General features: G+C 41.9%; 1 protein-coding gene across 1 annotated transcript in view; it reads right to left on the bottom strand.

Annotated features, from left to right (window-relative positions):
- The window catches only part of FLT3 (fms related receptor tyrosine kinase 3), a 45,591-nt gene extending 21,062 nt beyond the window's left edge, over positions 1–24,529 (bottom strand). The window contains exons 1-8 of the mRNA XM_069883137.1: positions 24,455–24,529; positions 10,147–10,271; positions 8,326–8,528; positions 7,447–7,562; positions 5,098–5,215; positions 4,097–4,233; positions 3,355–3,494; positions 3,120–3,273 (exon numbers count right to left, since the gene is read on the bottom strand). Of these exons, the coding sequence (XP_069739238.1) occupies positions 3,120–3,273; positions 3,355–3,494; positions 4,097–4,233; positions 5,098–5,215; positions 7,447–7,562; positions 8,326–8,528; positions 10,147–10,271; positions 24,455–24,509 (1,048 nt within the window). The 5' untranslated portion in view covers positions 24,510–24,529. The remainder of the gene's footprint in view (positions 1–3,119; positions 3,274–3,354; positions 3,495–4,096; positions 4,234–5,097; positions 5,216–7,446; positions 7,563–8,325; positions 8,529–10,146; positions 10,272–24,454) is intronic.
- Positions 24,530–25,411: the final 882 nt, after the last annotated feature.

The raw sequence follows: 25,411 nt of genomic DNA, 5'->3' as shown, positions 1-25,411 counted from the left end.
ATGGTGAAAAATTGCACTGCAGAAATACTACTGGACTGTTTTTTTCCTTTTGAGTGTTTTTCTTCTGGTCGTAATCCTATATGCTGCTTGGCATGTTTTATTTCTATCTAGCTTACTGTTTTAAAAATCTGGAACCTCTTGTATAAACCACATCAGAACTTTGAAACAAGAAGCAATTCCTTTCATGGATGTTCTCCTACTTTTTGATATTAAAGGCCTATTAGTTTTATAAATTGGACCTTCATCCTTTGAATGATCTTTCAGACCTCATCTTTCCAGGGACAAGGTCATCTCTGAGCGCACTGTTAACAATACAATCAGCCAAGAGTAAAGGCTTTCTTCAGAGTGCACACAAGGACCTTGGAGCAGGGTATGCCATTTCTCTGGAAAACAACTCAGAAAAAGTAGCTTTTTTTCCTGAAGGAGAAAGAAAATAACACATTATTACTTGGCTTATCATTTTTTGGGCAGATTTAAGTGTCTTTCTGCCAGAGAAACAGTGAACATTATTATTGTTTCATGACAGAAAAGTGAGATGAAATTCTTGAGACTGGAATCAAAGCTTTCAAATCTCTGTATTTATCATATTTGTTTGTTTGTCACTTTAAACCTAAAACATGTTGCAAAATAGCTTGCATATTCCTGAAGTAAAATTGTGTAGTGCTAAAAATTCTTTATAGCACCAGTGGAAATTGAACATTAGAAATGCAGAAACAAAAAGACTAGCAGCTGCAGTTCCTGGCATGATCTCTTTTGTGCTTTAAAGTGGTCCAGTCACCCTGCCTGACCTGAACCAGTTACACAAGATGGGATAAGCTGGTGAAGAATCAATGAACAAAAGGCAAACTAGAGCTTTCTCGCTACATTAGATTAGACCACCCATCAATGTAGTTATGCTAACTCAAGTCCCTGGGCAGTGCAATATAAGTCAACCAAATCAATTTTCTATTGGTAAAGTTACATCGCATCCATTCCTGGTGTAGCTGTAGGTGCTGACTTATGTACAGTGATGATTTAAAGATAAGACACGGGTAGTTTCAGAAATTTCTGCTCTATGACATGGACGACTGAGTGAAATTGGTATCGATATCACTGCTAAAACTGAACCTGGAATGCTAGCACAAATTTACACCAACAATGGTTGTCATTACTACAGTAAGATAAAGGCTGGGGTGGATCATAAGCACAGGATATTCCTGTATAACCTGTTAGAGAGAAGCATGGCTGTTAGCTAAGCATGACAACATCCACTCACTTTAATCCACCATGTAAGTAAACAAAGAGATTTTTTCATGAGCAAAGCCAATGAGGCCTCAGAAATTTTGTTGACATAAGGGGTATTAAGAAGGGTACAGACAGTCATCATAGCTTGGTGTAACCCCATCAAATAATACCCCACTTAGACATACAGCCTTCCAGTGACAAATATCCCCTGTTAATATGACTCATACTCACACCTGATAGTTCATGGATCCAAAAAGCCACTATTTCTGAACTGTGCACTAGCATCGAGAAAGAAGAGAATCTTTCCCGACCTCTACATTACTCCCTCACCCCTATCTTCCTGTTTACTAATAAGATGTGAGTACAAAAAATTCCCAGGTATCATACTTGGTTACTGTAAATAATGACAGAACTTCTTGCTCGGTAGTGGGCAGAAGCTGAAAAGAGGATATTGTACTGGGAAAGTAATTTTGAAAGAGACGGGGTAAGTGTTCTCACTTCCTACCATTTCTTGCTTAGGTGTTGTGAACTGAGAGCAGCTACATGTAAGGTCAAACGAGCGATAGGTGCTTCTGAGAGCCTTGTTCTCAGGGATCTCAGACTCCAATTCCAGACATGCCAGTCAGAAAACTACTCCCAGTGCCTACTTCAGCAGCAGGGTCCTAACTACAGCTTTCCTTTTTATGCCTTATTTCCAGACTTACATCTATTTCCTTATTATTTCCATCTGGGAAACAAGGTTTGCTGCTGAGGCTGTTCTGGACTGAATTCAACACTGCTGGCTTTTAAATCAACGTGTTGGTTAAATACAATGAAGTTTCCTTTGATGTGCTTTCACTTTTCTAAGTTTACAGGCCTTGTGTAGCTTGGTGTTAGGAGGATGGTTCCTTTCAGTGCCTGCAATGCAGGACACCTGCAGAACAAACAATAACACTGGAGAGTAGTTGTCTCTAAAGTTTCAGGTTTTCCTTCAGACCCATCACAGCTGCAGCATCACTTCTGCAGGGGTTGGCCAGCTCTGTCAGCACTTGCTAATCATCACCTCTCTGGGCTTACATTCTCCGGTAACACAAAAGTTTCTATTACTTTTCTGGTACTTGTTCCACAGCTTTTGGAGCTAAAATTCTTCCCCAGATTTACTTTCCCATAAAAAAAAAAAAGACAAATTCAAACGGTCAATTGTCAGTCACTCCCCAACCATAAGACAAAATGTCTCATTTATTCTGGGTTTTGAGTGGGAGACTCCACCACAAAGAGCCTTCCAACTCTTTGATTCCTTCCTGGCAGACCCAGGTTGGGCTTTGTGCAGGTTTTCTATTCCTTTTTTCCTGTGTAACAGCAATAAGCACCTGAAAGGACTATACAAAACAGCAGAACAAAGGACATGAGAACCTCTGCCTTACTTCCTAGGCTCTGAAGGTGCAGCAAAAGTGGGATGGAGGTGCCTTACATGAGCGAAGGGAGATAGAGTAGGAGGAGTAAGGGCTGAGAAGGAGGCTGAGGTCATGGCTGCAGCTTATAAAAACCCACACAGCAGGACATTTCTTTCTCATATTAGTTGAAACCAGTCACTAGTTGTTCCAGACCATGCAGACATGTAGTCACGTAGACTATAACTCTAACCAGTGCCATTTCATTTCGCTTGTAAAAGCACTGTCTTTTAACGGAAATTATTTGAAAAGCAATATAAAGAAAAGGTTAATTATCTCCAAGCACCAGTTAGCTCAGTTCAGATTAATCTCTGGCTTTCCTGGACTGCCAGAAAGTGCAAGCAGACTTCTTCCTTAGAAAAGGAACTATAAACATGTGCTGGATACCTGCAACCAAAGAACTGCTGCATAGAAAATGAAGGAAAGTAACCAGCTGAGGGACAAGAATAACACTGGAAGAATTACCTAAAACTGTAACCAAAGCAGTTTGATTTCGATGAACTGTAGAAGAACAGGTATAATGTCCACTATCGCTTCTTCCTGCCGCTGAAGTAAATGCATACTGGGTCCGAATTGCCGAGCCATTTGGTTGATATTCTAATCCTTCAAACTGGCGGTCCTAGTTTTCAACAGAGATTCTCGTTTAATCAGTTGATAGTGCTAAATATTACCTATTTTAAAACATGCCTTGTCTTTTTACCTGCTCAACTTCTTTGTTCTCAAAAGATAATTTTATTCCAAATTTATAATTATGGTAAACGGCTCTGCATCTGATCAGCAACGGTTCCCCGACTTTAACAAGTAATTCAGGTAAAGGTGCTGCTTGTCTTTCATTTAAATCTACAAAATCAAAGCATAGTCACTGGAGCAACTATCCTTTTGCCTGGAAAAATAGCTAGATCAACCTTTTTTCATGAACACTGTATAGACATCCATTATTACCTTTAATGATAATTAGTATTCAGGAAAATTACTCATTAATCATGAAATTAGTAAATTTGATGGATTTAGATGTCTTAAACCAAATTTTGCCATAATTTACAAGATATCTATAGAGCACAGTTCTGCACAGAGCTTAGCTCAGATCAGGTTTAATTAATAAAACAGACAAACTAACCTTAATCTATATAAAAACATAGTTATTTACAAATAAAAAGAATATCTTGAGGAGAATTTCACAGTAGCACAGTCCTAAAAGCATGCAGAAAAAGATAATAGATGCTTAGAAAATGTAGAAGGACACAACATTTTTTAGACAGCACAAATAGTTTTTGAAATTTAGGTTTTAAACATGAGACAGGGCAATCATATTCACTGCTAGATTTGTTCCACTGGTTACAAACAAGTAATCTTAGCCCAGAAAGCTTACTCAGATAAGTAATGCAACTAACTTTAGCAGCAGGATCCAGCTTGTGTGTAAGCAAACCTTGGAGGGAAGTTACCTATTGTAAAGAGGCTTGTACATTCTCTGCCCAGGTCATTAACTGCACAGCACCATATGTAAGTTTGGAAAGATTCACGGTGCACCTTCTGTATGCCATCTATTTCCCCACTTTCTTCATGCATTTTATCAGGGCAACTGCAATTACAATGACAATTATTCATTGATTCATTTGGTTAATCTCAAGCAAATAAATCTGATAAATCTTCAAGCCATAAGAATATGCAAACAATAGTGGGAAAACTGGATTCTACGTAGCTGAATAAAAAAGGAAGCAGGAAAGGTGAAGATAAGAAAATAAAAATTTCACAGCCTAGGCAGAAATATGAGCTGAAATGACCTGAATATGCTCAGATTGGCTCATAGGCAGGTAATGCTGTGACTGAAATCTGGAGAAGGTTGAAATCATTGAGGCTGAGCTTTCACACATCTCTCAGTTCCTAGTGGTGGGAGTGGCTGTAAATCCAGTGGCCGTTATGAGACACAGATCTCAAATGGTCACACCACAGAGAAAGATATTATTCCTTCTTTTAGCAGAATTAATGTTACATATTAATAGAATGGAAAAAAAAAGCTTGTAAAATTATGATCCCATGAAACATCCTCCCAGCTGTAATACATTCATGTTTAAAATAAAAAGGTGACAAACTAGAGGGAAATGGTATAGCTTTGATTTGCTCTGGTGACATCTAAATACTAAATCTGGAATAGCTTCTTTCAAGTGAAGAGCTGAAAGTTTCCAACAGATCACAAGAGCCAAAATTTGTAGAAAAGTATGTTGCAGCACTTCAAAAGTGGATTATGCAGACACAGGTTTTGAACCAGCAGAAGGGTGTACAACCTAGTAGAGTTCATCTCCAAAAATTCTGACCCAGAAGCTCTCCTTCAGTTATCTTCCCAGCTCCCTATGCACACTAAGCAGTACAGAGTCTCCCCCTTCTCCTTTAGAAGATGGTAAACCTTCAGTCTAGAGCCTTAACATGCATATAAGCATACACATACCTCTTTTCAGGTGTTTTGCAAAATACCCACTCCACAGAGGGCTGGGGGTAGCTCTCAGATATACACTCGATAGCATCCAAATTTTCCCTTTTCCTGAAATAGGGTTTGCCTGGTTTCTCTGTCAAAAATCATGCAAACATTTAGGAATGCTGACATCATTTGGAGACACTGTTTAGCTCATTTCACAGTACATGAAGTTATAAAGCTGTAATTTCTTTCAAGATATTTCAAACACTGAGGGAATAGAACACAATTCTGCCCTAGGGATATCATGGGTTGGTCTCTGAGCTTTTCAGTCTTGATTGCTAAATGCACAGCTTCCCCTGTATCAAAGGCCTGCCTCTATACACCAGAGGATAATCCTGAGCTTGATACTGAAATGTGTTAATTTGCTGTGCTTTCTATTCCTTTCACTGGGAAGGAGCACAGATATAAGCCGGTGGCCTTTGGTGGAGTATCTGTTAAGAATACAAAGTCTGGACAGAAAATGGAATTATTGCATACTACTCAGTCAGATCAGATACAGGCAGGAAAAACAATGGGTGATAATGACTTTTGATAACTGGCTGATTTCTCTGCCCTATATCTGTAACCCAGGGAGATAAGGTTCCTAGACAACTTCCAGTCCCCTGAAACTGTCAGGCGCAGACTTGGACTAAGCACAGAAATGTAATATATATTAAAACTGCTACAGATCTGACTCAAAATGAAATCACTGAATCTGGTTTTAGGTCATCATAAAATGAAATTACAGTTTCCACATAGAAAGGAGACATTTTCTTTAAAGCAATACTTTCATTGCCTGCAAGGTGACATACTAAGATGAAATTAATACTTCTGGCTTTTTAATTTCTTTCTTCATTTATCTCTTCCATGCCAGATCTGGAAGGCTTTTTTCACCTATAGAGATTCACATCTCAGCTGAAGGGTTCACATCTAGCCTGGAGGGTTTTATGAGAAATGTAATTATGACATTAGATTCACAGGAGCAAAGAAAATGTAATTTAAGCAATTGATACTGAAAAGATCTTTGTCATAACTGTTTCAAACTGCTCTTTCTTGCACGTGTAATAACATTCTTTACCTATAAAGCCTAATTGATATGGAAGGGAAGGTGATTTATAATTAAAGACTTAATACCCTGTTCCCTCAATGAAGCTGTTAGAATTATAATTCAGACATGCAATAGGCCTTCAAATAAATCAAGGAAGGCCAGAGGTAACCCTTATGACACCTGAGAGAGAAAAAAAAAATCAAACAGAGGAAATACTTTGAAAACAAATAAAGAAGGAATAAAAAAAAGTTGATTAGTTACAGTTTATTAAAAACAAGGCAAGAAATTATGCATATTATTACACCTGTCTCTAGAAGGGCTTGGTGCTAAATTTTACAGTCTTAGCTGTTTGGATTGATGTTTTGGTTTTTCTTTGAAATTTATTTTTGTATTTCTTTTAATTTTTGATTTTATCTTTAAACTTGGCCCTTCCCAGAAGAAATAATATGGTATTTCACTTCTTTTAAAAAATCAGACATGTTAATGTGGGTCTTTTTTTTTCAGATGTTCTTGTAAACCCCTGCTTAGAAAAAGAAGCTTGAACTTCGTTGCAGCAGTTGCCTTTGCATCAAAGATGTCTCTTGCGTCGCCCTTGAGAAAATTCAATCTACTTTGCTCCCACAGTGAGACTTTCAAAAAGTTGCACCTCGCATGTTTTTTGTCATGAACATTTAGCAGCAGTTAAAAGTGCTGAGCAGCTGCAGTAGCAATGCATTTTAACTTAAAACTCAATAAACAAATAAAGGCTGGCACCTTGTCTTCCCCCTTCCCTCAGTCGTGCCTCTTGCTGCCCACAGAATTGTGAAAGGAAAAGCTGTGTGGGAAGTGCAGAGACCCAGCGGCAGGCACAGGCGGAGAAGTGGCTGAGTGGGACAGAACATGACTTTGGAGAGACCAGAAAAAGAAAAGGGACTCCTGATCTGGTCCAGATAGCAGCCCAGCTGGCAACACCAAAAATAAATAAGCTAAAATGCATGCTAACCTTTGAGAGCACACAAAAAACACCTTTGATTTGCCCCTGTTGGCACAGAGGGGAATCTTTCATAGGGGAGAAGAGGACTGCACCACATTTGCACCTTCATTTGTTCATTTGCATGGTTTATCGACTAGTGAAAGCTGACTCTGACACAGTCTGTGGTTTTGACATCAGTCTCTGATGACAGCTCTGAGTCCCATGCAAACCTAGGAAGACACTTGAAATGCCCTTTGTGAGAGACTCATTGCTTTGACTGACCTTGAGCTTCTCCTCTTGAACCTATTGAGAGATTGACCCCTTTCATCTGAGATATACTTACTTCGGATGAGAACAGGCATAACTACTGTGTAATTGCCAGTTTTACTTATGACTGAGAGGGCATATTTTCCAGCTTGGGTTTCTTTTATTTGAGAAAAAGCCAAAGATGTAACATATCTGTAAAACCAAAAATAAAGCTGTACTTGTTATCTAGAAGGTGATATGTAGCAGACATAACAAAATGTTAGCTCTTGCAAAACCATTTCAGAGATACCAGTATTCATTATTTGCATAGTATACTTCAATCTGAACTGTTATTCATCCTACATGAGCAGCACATAGGAACTTAGAACCACGGATACCCAGGCACACCCTTAACATTGAGCATTAGGAAGGATGGACTTCTTGAGCTTAGGACAGCTGAGGAGGTCCACAGGCAAATGCTTTACCTACAATCCCATCCCACACATTTTGCAGGGGGAGGCAACAATCCAGCCTCAGGTTCCAGCCCAAGCCTGCTTGTGGGAATGAGGGTGCTGTATCTGGTGGGTTCCTGATCTGCAGTGTGACACTAACAAGTCCCATATTCTCCTTGCCTCGGTTTCTTTGACGTGGTATTTGTGTCACGTGAGCACAGCAAATCTCAAATTGCTGACTATCAGAAAGTCCCTGGAGCCCCCCATGCACAATGCCATACAAATGAAAAGAACAATCTGATTTCAAACTACGCTTGACTTTAAGATTCATATACGTATATGAGTCTAAATGATAATTAACAATATTCTGCTGAGTGACGAAAGTTAGGAAAGATTAGAGAATTTATAAAGATAATGCATAACAAGAAATCAAATGCAAATACAGCCACAGAAAATACTCCATTTGCATCCTAAAAGAAACGATCTCTTAAAGGTTCTTCGATCCAGTATATCCCTTGACTTACTGATTCTCTGAGTTCAGTGAAGGTTTACAAGCTTTGCTCTCTTTAAATAACCAAAAGCATGAAATGATGTCTGAAATGTTCATTATCACTCTTAATTCAACATCTTCAAACACATTAACTTCTACATTTTTAGTTGGCTCATAGATGTTCTCTGTTCCCTGAGAATTCAAATAACACTCAAGATCTTCCAAAACATTAGATGTCTGCAATGCAAGAGGACAGATTGTTATTAACAATTAGCTTTATTTGGGTTTTTTTGCATTCAAATATTTTAAAAGGATGATCTTCTGGAAAAGCTTTCATAAATGACTCATAATGACGAAATACGGATAAAAAACATACTGAAATAACACAGTCATCATACCTTCATTTTGTTTGGTTTTTTTTTCATTTCTATTGTCAAACTTATTAATAAATATGTTGAATTCTACTGCATGAGGAAACGCTATAGGATTTCTGTTGAATTAGTTAATTCTGCTCTTTAGACAGATATCACAGAAAAATTTTAGCCAGAAACAGAGTAATTTCCCTTAGTGATATAGGCTACTATTTACTCTCATTTTTGTTTCCTTTGATGTAGAATCAGAAGAAGACTAATGGAATCTTTCTGCTTATGACCACAAAGCAAAGGTAGGGCCAGAATGAATCTTTTTTTAGTGACTCATCACTTCTTATTGCAGCATCTGGCCAGGCTGATCCTCGGGGGCTGTACTAGGTAGAAGACATTTGGCCTGGGTGCATTCAGGCCTTTTGTTTCCTCACTGCTAGGTAGAACTAAAGGAGAACTGCAGACAGAAAGAGAACATTCCACAGTCATTCTGAAAACCACCAATGGACTAATGAGTCTTCAAGCTTTGTTGCAGCAAAAGGTGCCAAGTAAAGAGATTCATTTGAAGAGTAGCCCTAAATGTCTCCTTTACTTTGGTCGGTGACATTTATTTGATGTAAGTTTATGAAAGGACAGAATTCATCGTATCTTCTGCCTCACCCTGTGGTTGGCCGCATATTTCTTATTCCTTGCTCCTTCTACACCCCTTCTCTTGATCTGAGAAGTATCAAGACATAACAGCCACATTCTGCTTTGTCTGACAGAAGGACAGCACAGCTTTGACTGATACACCTTCTTTTGTTATCCGAATTATTGATTTATTTTCCCAGGAATGAGAAAGATTTCATAAGACTGCCTTGAAACAACAATCCTCAGGAAATATTTAAATTTCAGGTCTCAGCTTCTTTATAATCTAGTTGTACCACCTCTGTCATTTCAAGACTTTGAGTCAGAAGAGAAGAAAAAAAATTCATATTTGATTCCCTATGCAGCTTTGGCACATCAGTCAAAATTAAGACCAGGCAGAGATATATGGGCTTTGGTGGTAGGAGCAAAGGACAATGTAGCTTCCCCACCGGTCCCAGCAGCTGTGGAACACACACACACGGCAGGGGTTCAGTTGTGCTGTGTCTGACCACTGGTTCACATCACAGCCTTGTCCATTCCCTTAATGCCACACAGTTTTTTACACTGATAAAATTCCAGCAATATTTGGCAACATTCAGGCATGCTGATGTGAGACAGTATCAAAGCAGCAATTAAAAAAAAAAACAGGTTTAAAGAAAACTAGTGCTTATCTATTTATAGTTTCAAAGTATGAATGATGATACATATTTCCTCCTGTCATTCTGTAGTTGCAGCTGACCTAACTATGGTTATTTTGACTGTGACACCCCTAAAGGCTAAAGGTTTAGGGTGTTGTAAACTTCTGGGAAGGGATTCCTTGAATGAACAGGAATATTTTATAAGCAACTCATTCTCTGTTGGATTACCTTAGGAGATAGTGATGACTGTGGTGTTCCTGGACCTTCATCCTTCTGGCTGATAAGCAGACATGTAATATCAGATGCATTTTGCTTTATTGCAGAAGTGAAAGTAACTGCTGTCATAACAAGAACTGTAAAACAGAAATAGAAAACAAACGTAACTACGCCTATCCTTCTGGTCAGTGGTAAGAAAGTTAATAAGAATAAAGTACAACAACACTGTGGAAAGTTTACATCTTTTTTTTTTTAAAAAAAAACACGGCAAAAGTAATAGGCAGTTCTATCATGTGCATATGCAAACTCTGCATTTGTGTATTGGAAGTGAGTGAAAGCACTATTCAGAGAAACTTTCAAAAGTACAGCTACATCACACATTATAGGCATGTCCTGTAATATTGCAGAAAATATCTAAAGATCAAAGCCTCTCTGTGTTATGGATGTTTCTTAAGAAACCACATTAAAAATCACAGGCATCCTCTTGCAGCTCGATTTTCCATCAGAGTACCTGAGAGGGTCCTGCAGCACCAAACCCTGGAGCTGCAGGCCAGCACCTGCCTGCTGTGAGTCGAAGGATGATAATGCACCATCCCTCCCATTGGCACCAAGGAGATGTCCAGGTCAGAAATACTTGCCAAGCACCCCTCACTCCTGCTCAGAGCAACAGCCAGATAAAGACCTCCAGCTTGCCTTTAGAGCCGACACTCAGCTCACCCAATGATCCAAGATCTAGTCTTCTTCTTCTCACGAGGATAGGCTTTATTTGATCTGGCATACCCACTGCAGACTCTTCTGAGGCTTTCTGATGTGGATTTTTGCATTCTAGCAGCTCACAGTGAGGGCCAGGTTAGACGCTCCCTTCCCTTGAACTGCCGTTCACAGGCTTGTGCTGTTTCCCCTCTGGGAAACCAACAAGGCAGCAATTCCCACTCTTTTGAGGAAAGTAGGTACAGAAAGTGGAGGGCAAGGAGGAGTAAACCCATGGCTTCTTCCTGCCCTCTCTTCTCCATACCTCCCTGGCTCTGTCATGCCCCAGGAGCCTTTACAGCCAGGGCAGCTCATTTGTCAGGAGGAGCAAATGTCATTCTCCTTATGCATAAGGAGCAGTGTTGAAAGCTTCTTGTGCCTCAAAGGCACCATCTCTCCGGAATGCTTCAAATGAGTCATTCTGCAGGGACTGCAGCTTGGAAAGCCACCTTTAGCCTTAGAGGATCTATAGACTAACCACATCCCCACCGTTGCACATAAACAAGAAAAACAGAAGTAAGACTGCACAACTGTCTAGGTGACATGCATCTGATTTCAACTAAGCCCCTAAAGCCAGCCCTCAACAGTACAAACAAGCACTGAATCATAAAATAACATCTTTCTCCTGGTGACTTGGAAAATTTCTGCCCTCAGGTCTTGTTTTATTCTCCCTCCCCATCCTCTCCTATCCCCCTCCAGCTCCTGAGATGATTGGACACGAAGCAGGGTGCAGAGCTGAAAGGAGGAAAAAAAGTAAATACATCAGGAAATGCTTGAAGGATGAAAATAATGAGACTATTCCTGCAGGTGATGGAAAGAAAGAGCAAAACTTGAAGAAGGAAGAAATGAATAAGAAGGGCCAGCATGTCCTCTTTGATGTCTATGCCTTCTGGAGCTGCCTGAGCTCTATGCTGGCAACACTTCAACAATCTCTCCTCAGCCCTCTTGGCAAATATAGATTAAGACTGAGCCCTTCTCAATCAGGCACCCAACATACTTCGCTTTGGGTGCCACTTTCCACAGTAGGTACAGGCAATGTCCTGCTTGTGCAGACTCCTGAGGAAGATCCTGTCTGTCTCTCTGTGATCCTCAGGCAAGGTGAACAGCACTTCTTTGCTGATATATGCATCTCCCTCCATTGGCTATAAAGATAATGCTGCCATTTCTTGAGACACTGAATGCCAGAGCGTAGCTGCAAGGCAGGCAGGCATGCATGCATTAAGTATTTACATCAAGCATGCTGAATTCCTCCCCATCAATGCAACCCAGGTTTCCAGACCCTCCTCCCTACACCTCCTCAGCCTTTAAATACACCCTCCTCTCCTCAGCTGTCTCTATTACTGTTTGTTTGTTTGTTTGGCCACTTTACCTCTCACCCTTTTCAAACCAGAGACCATCTTACAGGCTCACAGATGGGCTCAGCTGATGGAAATGCACGTATACCCACTGATTTCCAAAACACACCAGCTGAAAACACCTGAAAATATGACCTCAAAAGTTCCACTCATCCGGCCTGTTGAGTATTTCCTTGTTTCAGCTTTCCGATCTGCGAATAATTTTAGCTTCTGATCATACAAACTGAGCCAATTTATCCCCAGTTTTGCTTCACTGCTCACACCACCTTGTTAGCAGGATGCCTAACACCACAGTCAGAAAGGGAAAGGTGTATTTATACACCAACAGGGAAAAGATTTGCAGCTAGGAGTTAGGCAGAAAGAGACAGATGAAGCAACCAGACTGTGAGCGAGACATGCAAACAAGGTGTCTGGCAAACTGGAACTGTATCTGTAAAGAACAAAATGTGCGAGTGTATTCTGAAAGTGGGAGTAGTGGGCATTTTGACACCCCTGTGTATAAGAGAAAATCATCCTGTTAACTGCTAGAGCTTGTCACTGTATGTCAGTCATCCTCCAAAAACCCAAAGCAATAACTGCAGAGACTCAAAAACTCTGAGTGTGGAATATCAAATATGTAGAGTGCATAATCATAGTGCGTATTTCCAAAATGTACAGAAGCTGGAATGGATATAAATTTCTCCCTCTGAACAATGTTTGTTTATATCTGCTTTCCATCTTCCTTATACTTTTATAGGTTATAAAAAAATAAAAGCAGTCGGAGAAATCTTGAGTGATATCAAGAAGAAGAGAAATGTTTATGGGCTCTGGAAGAGGGGACAGGCCTCTTGGCTGGACTACAGGAGGGGAGTGAGATTGTGTAGAGAAAAAATCAGAAGGGCTAAGGCTCAACTAGAAATCAGATTGGCAATGGCTGTGAAAGATAACAAAAAATCTTTCTATAAATATATAAATAATAAAAGGAGGACTAGGGAGACCATACAGTCCCTATTGGGTGCAGAAGGAACAACGGTGACAGGGGATGAGGCAAAGGCTGAGGTACTTAATGCCTTCTTTGCCTCAGTCTTTAATTGTAAAGAAAGTTGTTCCATCTGTGTACAAACCCAGGAGCTAGAGGAGCAAAATGAGGCTCCCGTGATCCAAGAGGAGGTGGTCAGAGCCTTGCTAGCCCAACTGGACAGTCACAAGTCTATGGGGCCAGATGGGATTCACCCAAGGGTACTGAAGGAGCTGGCGGATGTGCTGGCCAAACCCCTTTCCATCATCTTCCAACAGTCCTGGAAGACTGGGGAAGTCCCACTGGACTGGAGGCTGGCTGATGTTGTGCCCATCTACAAGAAGGGTCGCAGGGAGGATCCAGGGAACTACAGGCCTGTCAGTCTGACCTCAGTGCCAGGGAAAGTCATGGAGCAGGTGATCTTGAGTGCTATCATGAAGCACATGCAAGAGAACCGGGTGATCAGGCCCAGTCCAGACAGGTTCACAAAAGGCAGGTCTTGCCAGACTAACCTGATCGCCTTCTATGACAAAGTGACTCGGCTGCTGGATGAGGGAAAGGCTGTGGATGTGGTCTTCCTGGACTTCAGCAAAGCCTTTGACACAGTTTCTCACAGCATTCTGCTTCGGAAACTGTCAGCCTCTGGGCTGGACAGGCGCACACTCTCCTGGGTGGAAAACTGGTTGGATGGCCGGGCCCAGAGAGTGGTGGGAAATGGTGTGAAATCCAGCTGGAGGCCAGTGACAAGTGGAGTTCCCCAGGGCTCAGTGCTGGGTCCAGCCCTGTTCAATGTCTTTATCAATGACCTGGATGAAGGCATCGAGTGCACCCTTAGCAAGTTTGAGGATGACACTAAGCTGGGTGGAAGTGTTGATCTGCTGGAGGGTAGGGAGGCTCTGCAAAGGGATCTGATCAGGCTGGACCGCTGAGCAGAGTCCAATGGCATGAGGTTTAACAAGGCCAAATGCCGGGTCCTGCACTTGGGGCACAACAACCCTATGCAGTGCTACAGACTAGGAGAAGTCTGTCTAGAAAGCTGCCTGGAGGAGAGGGACCTGGAGGTGTTGGTTGACAGCGACTGAACATGAGCCAGCTGTGTGCCCAGGTGGCCAAGAAGGCCAATGGCATCTTGGCTTGTATCAGAAACGGCGTGACCAGCAGGTCCAGGGAGGTTATCCTCCCTCTGTACTCGGCACTGGTGAGACTGCTCCTCGAATCCTGTGTTCAGTTCTGGGCCCCTCACTACAAGAAGGATGTTGAGGCTCTGGAGAGAGTCCAGAGAAGAGCAACAAAGCTGGTGAAGGGGATGGAGAACAGACCTTACGGGGAGTGGCTGAGAGAGCTGGGGGTGTTTATCCTGGAGAAGAGGAAGCTGAGGGGAGACCTTATTGCTCTCTACAACTACCTGAAAGGAGGTTGTAGAGAGGAGGGTGCTGGCCTCTTCTCCCAAGTGACAGGGGACAGGACAAGAGGGAATGGCCTCAAGCTCCGCCAGGGGAGATTTAGGCTGGACATTAGGAAAAAATTTTTTACAGAAAGGGTCATTGGGCACTGGCAGAGGCTGCCCAGGGAGGTGGTTGAGTCACCTTCCCTGGAGGTGTTTAAGGCACGGGTGGATGAGGTGCTAAGGGGCATGGTTTAGTGTTTGATAGGAATGGTTGGACTCGATGATCCGATGGGTCTCTTCCAACCTGGTTATTCTATGATTCTATGAAATCTTGTTCTCACTGAAGTCAGACAAACCCCTAGTTGCCATAAACTGAGTCAGGATTTCATCAAGACGTGTAGGTACATACATAGGGAAATGCTGTACAAGTCAATATGTGAACTTATGTGTAACGGTGGTGAGAAGGAAGACCTGAATCTACTGGAGAGATATCAAACCAAGAAGCTATGTTTAAGCTGGTTCAGCTATCAGATGGTTCACCTAATTAAACTGCTTACAAAATTTTAGTTTCAAATTGAGGATGATTAAAGTAGCCTTAGGAAAACTGGGAAAGACACTCTAAAATATGCTGAAAGTCTGAGTATATCAGAAAGAGATTAGCTAAAGAACTGGAGCACTGTGAAAGATTAAGAAAAACCTTTCTCTTCATACCAAGGGATGCATCCTGTGTTTGTGTTCAGCTCAGGCTGCTCACACAGCAGTCAGGCCTTTCCTAGACATAGAACCATCTTCCACTCTGCCTAATAGGTCAGGAAACATACACAAAGCAAACTGTGTTTTGCTTCTTATTTGGCTTCCTACTGTTTTCTCTGAGTGAGGCTCTCTGGATCAACTTTCCAAAATTTTCTTCCTGGTCAGGGAAGGCAGAAGGACCCTTTTATTTTTCCTGGAAAGCTATAGTTCTCCCACAGTCATCTGCTGCCAGAAATGAATCTGTAAAAGTGGTGACATGGATGAGCCTAATATATGTGTTAACTCTCAAACCCCACCCTGTCTTACATGTGCTGCTTTTTTCTCTTATCACCCCCAAAGCAGTTGATCCTGAAGTGAGAATTTTACTCTGTATAAATATGATAAGAATCAGAGGGAGGCAGGATAGGTAGAAAGAACTGAAATTAATGCCTACTTTTTACCCATATCTTATTTCTCTCCCATCAAACTTAACTTTTCTCCTTCCTCATATTTTAGAACATCTTCCTTCCTTGGTGTCTTCATCCTTTCAGCTTAAATAACCCACAGCTTCCAGAAAAAAATGCAACCTGTGAGTTCACGCTTATATGACGATGGGGCCAGAGGTGTTGCTCCATGTTGCAGAATAACAGCCGTGTTAGAACAAGGTTTAACAAGCAAGTTGGTTGACAAGATGCCTCTGTTGCAGCTCATGCTAATTGTAACCATTTGTAATATTAGATGGGGTATGTCTTGATGAGGAGCAGTCATTTGTCTGGTCTTACCAGTTAATTACAACAAACATCACGTGAACTGATTTTATTATTTACAGTCATGTTCGAGCATGATTGATATTTGAGATGGAAATGTAAGTCTGTAGAGTGTGGTAGCTCTTCGGGGGGTGCGGTTTAGTGGAAGCGAACCAAGAATCTCTACAGTTGAATTACTGAGCAGGAAAGCAGTACAAAGGAGGAGGGGTAAAGGGGGCAGGGGAGTCTGTGCAGTTTCGGTAAGTACTTAATTAGGGCCTGAGTACTGAGAAAAAAACTAATAATGAGAAACAACATTGATATCATACAGTGTCATGGAATGCTACTGTCATCCCCGAGTCTTGTTTGCCATTGCCACCAACCCCACACCTCTATTATTGTTCCACCTGGATCCGCTCTTCCCACGACTTGTAGCACCTGCAGCCGTTCAGGCTATGGCATTACACGCTCTTTCTTCCCGGGGCTCTCCTGCCTGAGAGAGGAGCTGCCTTGCGGAGGGACCGAGAGCTGCCGATTCCAAAGCACCAGCAGGGATCGGGTAGGGACGGGTGGGAAGGTGGCGGCCGCCAGGGGGCGCGCCCGCCCCGCGCATCTCCGCGCATCCCTGCATCCCCGCGCATCCCTGCATCCCTGCGCATCCCTGTATCTCCGCGCATCCCTACATCCCCGCATCTCCGTGCATCCCCACATCCCCGCGCATCCACGCATCCCTGCATCCCCGCTCGTCCCTGCATCCCCGCACCCCCTGCATCCCCGCATTCCCGCATCCCCGTGCATCCCTGCGTCCCAGCAGCGCACTCCTGCATCCCCACATCCCCGCACACCCCTGCATCCCCGTATCCCTACGCATCCCTGCGTCCCCGCGCACCCCCGCATCCCGGAGCATCCCTGCATCCCCACATCCCCGCGACCCCTGCAGCCCGGCGCATCCCTGCCTCCCCGCACATCCCCGCATCCCTGCGCAACCCTGCATTCTGCATCCCCACGCATCCACACACTCCTGCATCCCTGAATCCCCACGTCTCCGCGCATCCCCGCATCCTCACGCATCCCAGTATTCCCGAATCCCCGCGCTCCTCCGGAGCTGGCGTTAAGACAACAGAGGCAGCGTTGAATACACACTCAGCCCTTTGAAGTGTAGGGGTATTGTCTCAGCTGGTGACTAACTCGACCACTTTGGCTCCTGGTTGCTTGTGAAGGAGTTGCCTAACTTTTTTTCTTAGGAAAAGAAACTTGAAACAAAAAAGTCCTTGTAAATTCTTTCATACATTAATTAAATCATTGATGATGGGTATCTAACTGTGGTTTTTCTTCTTTTTTCCATGCTGTCTTCAGCACAAGTTTTCTGATTTTCTATTAAAAGATATGAAGGTTAAAAATACTGACACTTTCTGGGAATATCCCATGGCTATTCTTGCATGGGTCAGATAGAATTCTAACTATAATTTTGAAAAAAAAAATAATTAAAAGGCTGGGGTTTTTCCCCCACTGGAACAACTCATGCACATACAGCAAAAACTTCCTACTCAGCAGAACATCTTTAAGTTGGTTGTGCCCCTGTTTGTTACAGTGGTCTCAAAAGTGTTTCTTATGAAGAGATATTAAACCAGAACTTGCTGTCATGGTGAACAACCACTCCTAATTCATCCAGCACAAGTACCAGCAAATGATTCTGCTGCTTGATAACTTATGCATTTTACGTCAGCTCCTCTAGTAAAACTACACTGCCTTTGCCTAAGAAGTTTGCTTCCCTAGTCCCTCCAAATTTAATCTGTGTCTGAATCTAAAAGATCTCCTCTCAACATACGAAAATGAGAAAACTTCTTTCTGTCTGCCTCAGGAACATCACCGTCAAGACCTGTCTACTCCAACGTAGTCTGCCACATGCAGCAGGGAAGACTCTGTCCACAAATTAATTTCCTATATTTCTTATTTTTCTCACCTTTTTCTCATTACTCCATTTCCAGGTCCCAGATGAAAAGAGTTGAAAGAAATTTACCCTTTTGGACAAAAATGATGCCTTTCAATGCTAGTAACGTTCTCCTTAGATGAGCATCGTCTGCAGCCCTGCCTCCAGCTCATTGCAGCCAGGTTAGAAATTACATAGGGATTTAACAAAGAACAATTGAGATGTCTGAAGATTTTAAACAGTGTCACACTGGGGATATATTTTACACTTTTCTGTCAAAGAAGCAAACAAAACCTTCTCCAACACAACAGGAAGCTGGAAGTCAGCAGAGCTACTTCTTTTTTTTTTTTACTGATCACTTACAGATACATTTGCTTCAGTGCCTTAAGTAGTAAAAATAACCTAATGATGACACAAAGTGTAGGCATATTTTCCACGATATTACTACATATCCAACATTTTTTAATAGAAATAGACTTTACTGATATTTACTTTATTTGAGACTGATAACCAAATGATGTTCTGTGATTCATGTTGTGATTTCAGCATTCATTTAAGCCAGGATGAATAACAATCTGGTTTGATTTATTTGTATATTTTTGTCATCTTTCAGACTTTCTAATCATATACCTGCCCTCCTGAGTACATGAGACTTGCTGTTGCTCCAGGAATGAGTTGCTGTTAGTGAGGGACTGCGTACATTTATGAGCAGCCTGACCCCTTCAGCTGCTGCAAGTCTCTTTCCTAATTACAACTGGTCCTAGCAGTGTGTTGCTCCTTAATTTATAGATTTGCTTTGAAATCATCTTTTTGAATTCTCAGTCTATGCCAGTAACACAAGGTTTTTATGTGAAAAAAAAATCTCCTTAGCATGAAGCGAATGTTGATGGCTGAAGCAAGCAAGACCTTTAGCTCTGTTTTATCTCTCCGTCCTGCCTCCTCTGTTTTTTGTTTACCTGACTTGGGTGAGGAAGGACTGTGGGGTTATATTAAAACACTTCATTTGCCTTTCATTTCACTAAGACAATTTTTTATCAGCCTTCCCTGTGAGTCCAAGATAAAGGCACTGCTCAAACAGCTGAACTGTTAATTTGCTTGTTATTATTCATTTTGTCTGCTTTGCATGGGACTTGCTGAATGAACGACAGCCCTTCCCCAGGTGCCCGTGGTCTGTGATACCATGGTGACTCCTCTGCTCAGGCTACTGCTCACAGTGAGCTCACTGAAATCCCTGCTGCTCTCCCCACAGTTTAGACCATTCTAGCCACTTGTGATCCAGTTTACAAAGAATAATTGGGACTGCTGAGGACATCCCGTTTTGGGAAGTGGCTGAAAAGGCAATGACCTGCAGCTACCATGGCAACCTCCCTTTCTGAGGAAGAGATTATATTGTGGTTCCTTCTTCTTCTTCTTGCCCACATTTGTCATCCTCTCAAGGGTGTTTCTTCTTGGCTCCTACATCACCCAGATGTATTCACCCCACTAAGTTTAGTAAACCATAGCAACCTGGGCCACATTAGGAGATGTTTTGCCAGCTGGTAGATGACCTTCTCCTCTCTTCACCACTAGTAAAGACACATCTGGAGCCTTTGTCCAGTTTGGATTCCTCAGTATAAGAGACATGGACATACTGGAAAAAGTCCAGAGAAGGGCCACAAAAATGATGAAGGGACTGGAGCGTCTTTCCTGTGAGGAAAGGCTGAGAGAGCTGGGACTCTTCAGAAAGCTTGGAGGGATCTTATCAATGTATATAGATACCTGAAGGGAGGCTGCAAAGAGGACAGAGCCAGGCTCTTTCCATTGGTGCCCAGTGACAGGAACAGAGGGCACAAAATTTTTCACCATGTGGATTACTGACCACTGGCAAAGGTTTCCCAGAAAGCTGGTGTTCTGTTCCTCAGAAACGTTCAAAAGCTACCTGGACAGAGGCTTGGGCAGCTGGCTTTATGTGTCTCTGCTTGAGCAGGAAGGCTGGAGAAGATGACCTCCAGAGGTCAATTCCTACCTCAGGTGTTCTGTGGACAAAGGGACAACTCTATGGGCCAAGAAGTGCTGGTGTGATGGCATCACAGAGGCCCCCATGATACAGAAAGTGGCTTTGGGCTGTCCTTATTCTTATTTGTTCTCTAAAGGATGTTTGCTCATGGGAATGGCATGTTTGTGTCATTAAAAAGCTAGATAGACCACTCTGAAGTAAAGCAAATAGACATGTCTCATCTAATAGCATAAATAAGTTTGCTTTAACTCATTTAAAAAAAAACAACAAACTGCTCTGTGTTTAAGTACTTCAGTCTCATTATCTGACACACTCTAGCACTTCTACTGATGTCAGAGGAATTACAAACTTATTGCAAGCAAGGGCTACTTTATTTAAGTAACTATAAATAAAGGTGTCAGATTCCTGCCACCTCATCTACAGGGAGAAAAGGATCTGCCCAAAAGAGAAATGAAACCAGAAGATGGCAGATAACGAAATTATACTACTTGTTATCTTAGTACTGTAAAACTTCCCTTTTTAACAAAAACGATGGTTTCCACAACTGACTATGGTACATTGTCCTTCCTTCTCTGGAAAAGGGGGTGAGGATACAGAATACAGAAGGCTTGGATTGCGTATGGAGGAAGGATAGACAGAAAGAAAGAGAATGGGAGAGATTGATTTTGTTTCAAAATATGAAAAAATAGAAATGAATCCAAGGAATATGATAAAAAAATGTACTTAATGTTTGGTATAAAATTTGGTAAAAATTAACAAAAAATAAATACTAGTTATTCTTATTTATATCATTATGATGTTAGGGTTAGAAAACAATTGCTGTTCCCAAGCAGCTGTATGAATGCAAAATCCAACAGAGTCCATAAACATTGTAATGATTAAGCAACTCGCAATCCAAGCCTTGTATCTCATCCGTCAGAAATCTTATCTACTCAATTAAGCCTATACTACAAAGAAAGGAGTAAATAATGCCTTACTTGTACAACAGGAACAGAGCTAAAGATCCAGATGACATGCTAGCTCTCCTGTCTGTTTACTCTGTTTTTTCAGTAGTTTTTAAATAAATATCTTGGAAAAATTATGGAGCCATTCCTTCCTTTAGATGGGAAATAGGCACACAACATTTGTCCAGTTATCTGTCTAGCTTTGTTATCATCTTTTTTCTCATGACAGAGAGAGAAGAAAAGAAGAGTCTACCTTTCAAAGACACCAGCAATTTTCAGGTTATTTTCTGCGTTTAACTGGTTACAGATTCCTTAAGGAAGCATTTTGCATTATGCTTCAGTTTAGAGTCCTACAGCATCTTCTTAAATGTATTTCTATTAAAAGCAATAGTGTCAAACCATATAGGAAATAAGGTCTTTCTGCTCATTTGAGAAATGCTGCTGTTTGTCTGCTCTGGACTGTTTTTTGGTCCCTATTTTCCTTTTAAAAGCATATGATCACTCAGATTAAACAGTCCTTATCCTTGTCTAGTGTCACTATAAAAACTGAAACTGCTTTCTGCCTCCATTGGTCATCCACTCCCACTCTTCCACATTTTTGCTTCATAAATGTTTTACTCTCTGATTTAACTTCCACTGCTGTTTGCTAGACCTTTTCATCCCCGCCCTTTGCAGCAAAAATCTCAGTGAAGGTTTTCAAAAAACCAAACTCATCCCAGTGACCGAAACCAGCTTCTCAGTTAACAGAGCAGAACATGAAATGTGGGTTAACTTCTGCCACGAAGTTTCAGGTCTTCTGAAAGCTACATTTTCAGAAAACTGTGAACAAGAGGTGCTCTGTGCTGTATTTTTCGGGGGTCATTATAGTAAAGGCTCTTGAAGGAGATGCTGCAGAAGGATAGGATACCCACAGCTCTACTCCACTAATAATCTTGCCTCTACTGAGCAGTCACAGCAGCATGGGGGTGGCCCTGGCAGTTGGCTTGTGCTCTGGGCATCTTCCAGCTACTTAGTAGACTGAAATTGAGGTAATCTGAGGAATTTTCTGGAGAAAAAGTGGAGGGAAACAAATGAGGCCAAATCTCAAAGAAATAAAACACCCATAATTTTGAGTTGCATTTGCTTCCATTGAAAAACAACCCTTTTCTGCACAATCCTTCCACTTTCAGGAACCTTCACTTCAGAAGCAACAACTTATCTTCTGATTGATGAGATACATGGTGATGGATGACCATGAAAATATGTTTTGCTGGGTGTGACTGTTTCCCTGAGTAAGCAGACCATGTACTGGCCTTATCCAGCATTCACAGCTGGCTTGCACCCTGTTTTTTTCATCTTTTGGGAAAGAGACTATAGTCAGGATCAAAATCAGTTCCCTCTGGGAACTCATTGATTTCACCGTCCTGCCAGAGGCAGATGCCTGAACTTGCTCTGGAATGTTTGTCAGCAGGTTTGTCAGAGGGAAATCAGTGAATTGCTGGGAGATGAACAGATCTTGTAGTGGCTGGGTCCCAAGCGTTTCTGGGTTTCTCCTTAAAAGCAAAAGTATGCTGGCCCACCTCGTGTTTTCCTGGGTTTCTGTCATGGGAACGCAAGGGACACTTGTATGTTCTGTGAGGAGGGGGTCAACAGTATTGCCCTATAGTTTTTGTGCAATCAAACACACCACAACCTAATCCAGAACTTGTTAGGGCCTAAGTTTGCAGTCCTTGCTCATATAAAAAGCCCTCTCATTTGCCAGCCCGAGGGAAATCTCGGTCAGTATCTCTCAAGTTCATTTTTCTCAGGTGGGTTTCATGAACAGCTCTCAGGTATGAGTGCGTGCAATAAAAACAAAAGGACCAAGAGTGGTTGACAACGGAAAATTTCTCCTGATGAGAAAGGTACTGAAAGTTACTGTTCATTACAAAATTCTCCATTTTTGTAGAACATGAAACTACTACTGCCTCAGTTCCAAGGCTCCGACCACCCTCCCACTAGTCCAAGGCTAGATAATGCTACATAGTATACTCTTTAACCACAAGCTCGTGCTTGAGGTGACCAGAAAAAATTAAGAAGATGAGGAGCTCAAACAGTGTTTTTGATGCATATAGCTGTATTTACATATATATTGCATTGCATATATTGTTCTCTAAAGTTCTTGGGATTACATTCCTAGCTGCTGGGAAGCCTTCGTTTCCAGCAAATAATATGGGGAAGGTGCTTTTTCTTTCCTGCAGCTTTTGCAGTTCTGAGCCTGAAGTGTAAAGACAGACTTAAGTCTTAAGTCTACAGGTAGTGTGGAGATTCTCCTCTAGGTGTTATTATATTTTAGCTTTTCTTTGCTGGTTAAGTGCTGCAGTTTTGGATGACTGATTCATCATATGAATATCGTCTGTTGTCTGCACAATTTATTACTAGGTCTTATCTTTAGACAACAGATAGATTCTTAAAGGGAACACATGCATTTTTAAGAAATGGCACATAATTCATTAAATGCTTAACACTTTTTACATCAAAATTGCTTTTAAAGAGAGATGCGTGGAACTTGAAGTTCTTGGGATTTCTGCTGTTGGCTATGCCACTAAGAAGAAAATTCAGAAATCCTTCTTTAACAGGGTTTGCTTAGTAGTAGTATCAGCAATCATGCAAAGCAGCAGATCATAAAATACTTATTTTCATTTTTACTCTGCCTTCTCTTCAAATAGCTCAAGTAGGCCTCCAATTAAGAATGAATAATATCTAACAATTGCTCTTTGAAATAAATATTATTATCCCTGTATATGGAACTGAATATTGACTGCAGATCATTAAATATCTTTCCTAGGCGTGCCTCAGACCTATGTCAATCAGAAAAAAACCCACTCTTTTTTGTTTCAGTCCTGGATTTTGAATCAGCAAGATCACATTTGATAGGAGGAAGCCATTTATTTTAGAGAAAAAAAAGTAGTTTCATTTGATATAGAAGCAAATGATATTTCCTTTTCTCTTAACAGTTAAATGTTTGAATTATTTTCAGTAGAAGAAATCAAGCTTTAAAATCCCAAACTCTTCACTAACAAAACAAAGACACTTTCTAGACATTGATATAATTTCTTCTTCTATTTAGGTCATTGAACAATAACAACAAAGCCTGGTAAAATACAGATGCACCATTGTATTTCACTCTACTAAGGTACCTGATTCATAGATTATTTATCTAGGAAATAGCAGACAGATTGTTTAAAGTGATCAGGCAAGCTAGCATTAACACCAGGAAACACATTTATATCAGGAAAAAGAAAACAAAATACCAGTGTATTTAAATACTTTTTGTCTTGTGTATGAAAGGTATCAGAACAATCCCAGAGGACAGAAGAAAGGTGGGACAGAAGATAAAAGATGTGGGAGAAAATGAATGGATAAGAAATCAAAGGAGAAAGAAAGGAAAGATGTGAAGAGATGCAGTGAGAGAGAAGGAAATGCAGAGGAAAGGGTGTGAGGAGTAGTGCTAGGAGATCTTACCTACTAGCCGAAATGGGCTTCCAGCAAGGTGGCCACAAGGCCAGCCTACTGCCATGGCTGGTGGTGCCCTGCAGTCCCCCAGCCCCGGTGAGTGAAACCGAGCTGAACCGTGCAGGTGGTTGCTTTAAGGGTGCACGTCACTGCCCACAGTGAAACCACTTCTTCAAAAGTGAGGGTCTGAGTCCTGAACCTGAAGGAAACAGCTATGGGACAGGAGAGAAGGGGCCTCTCTAGGGGGTTGGGGAGCATCTTCCTTCTGTCAGAGGATGCCTCTGCCAAGCTGAGCAGCTGCCTCTGCTCTGGCTGCTCAGTCCTCGCCTGGTTCTTTAGCTCTTCACTCAAACTTCTACACAAAAATATTTTCTTGGGTAAATTTGGTGCAGCTGACTTTTTGCTGTCTCATTTCAATTCTTACTTTTGAAGCAGTTATAGGTTCTGCTTTCATGAGCTGGCAGCCTGCATAATATCTCTTGGTATTGATGAGAGGAAGAGCAAGCAGCGCTGCCAAGCTGAAGAGGCGAGCTAAAAAAAAATCCAACCGAAGTTTGCGCAACGCCACGGGAATACCCTGCCGCATCTGTTGTCGTGGGTTGAGGGAGCTTTCCTGCACTGGGTGAGCGCCTGGTCTACTGGTGACATAGGACCTGCTGCAGTCACATCTGAGAGCCCCGGGGCTGCCACCCGGGTGCGGAGCAGGTTTGCAGCTGTGTTTAAAACACGGGGAACAGGGAACTAGCACTCTCTACAGGAAGGTTCAAACTGAGCTACAGCTGCTCTGGAGTTGTTTCGCAGATGACTTGTCTAAGGGATAAAAATAAAGGCCTCCAGGCTTGCCTTTGGATGTGGGCCTCTAGGGACACAGTCTGGCTGCCCTTAGCCTACCCCTGCTTATTGTCTCCCTTGGACCATAGCACTTCAGGGCTTGCCTTCTCACTGCCTCCCGGTCACTGGTGTGTA

This window comes from Phaenicophaeus curvirostris, chromosome 1, assembly GCF_032191515.1.
Source record: "Phaenicophaeus curvirostris isolate KB17595 chromosome 1, BPBGC_Pcur_1.0, whole genome shotgun sequence".
Lineage (NCBI taxonomy): Eukaryota > Metazoa > Chordata > Aves > Cuculiformes > Cuculidae > Phaenicophaeus > Phaenicophaeus curvirostris.
This window is presented reverse-complemented; position numbering and strand designations above follow the sequence as displayed.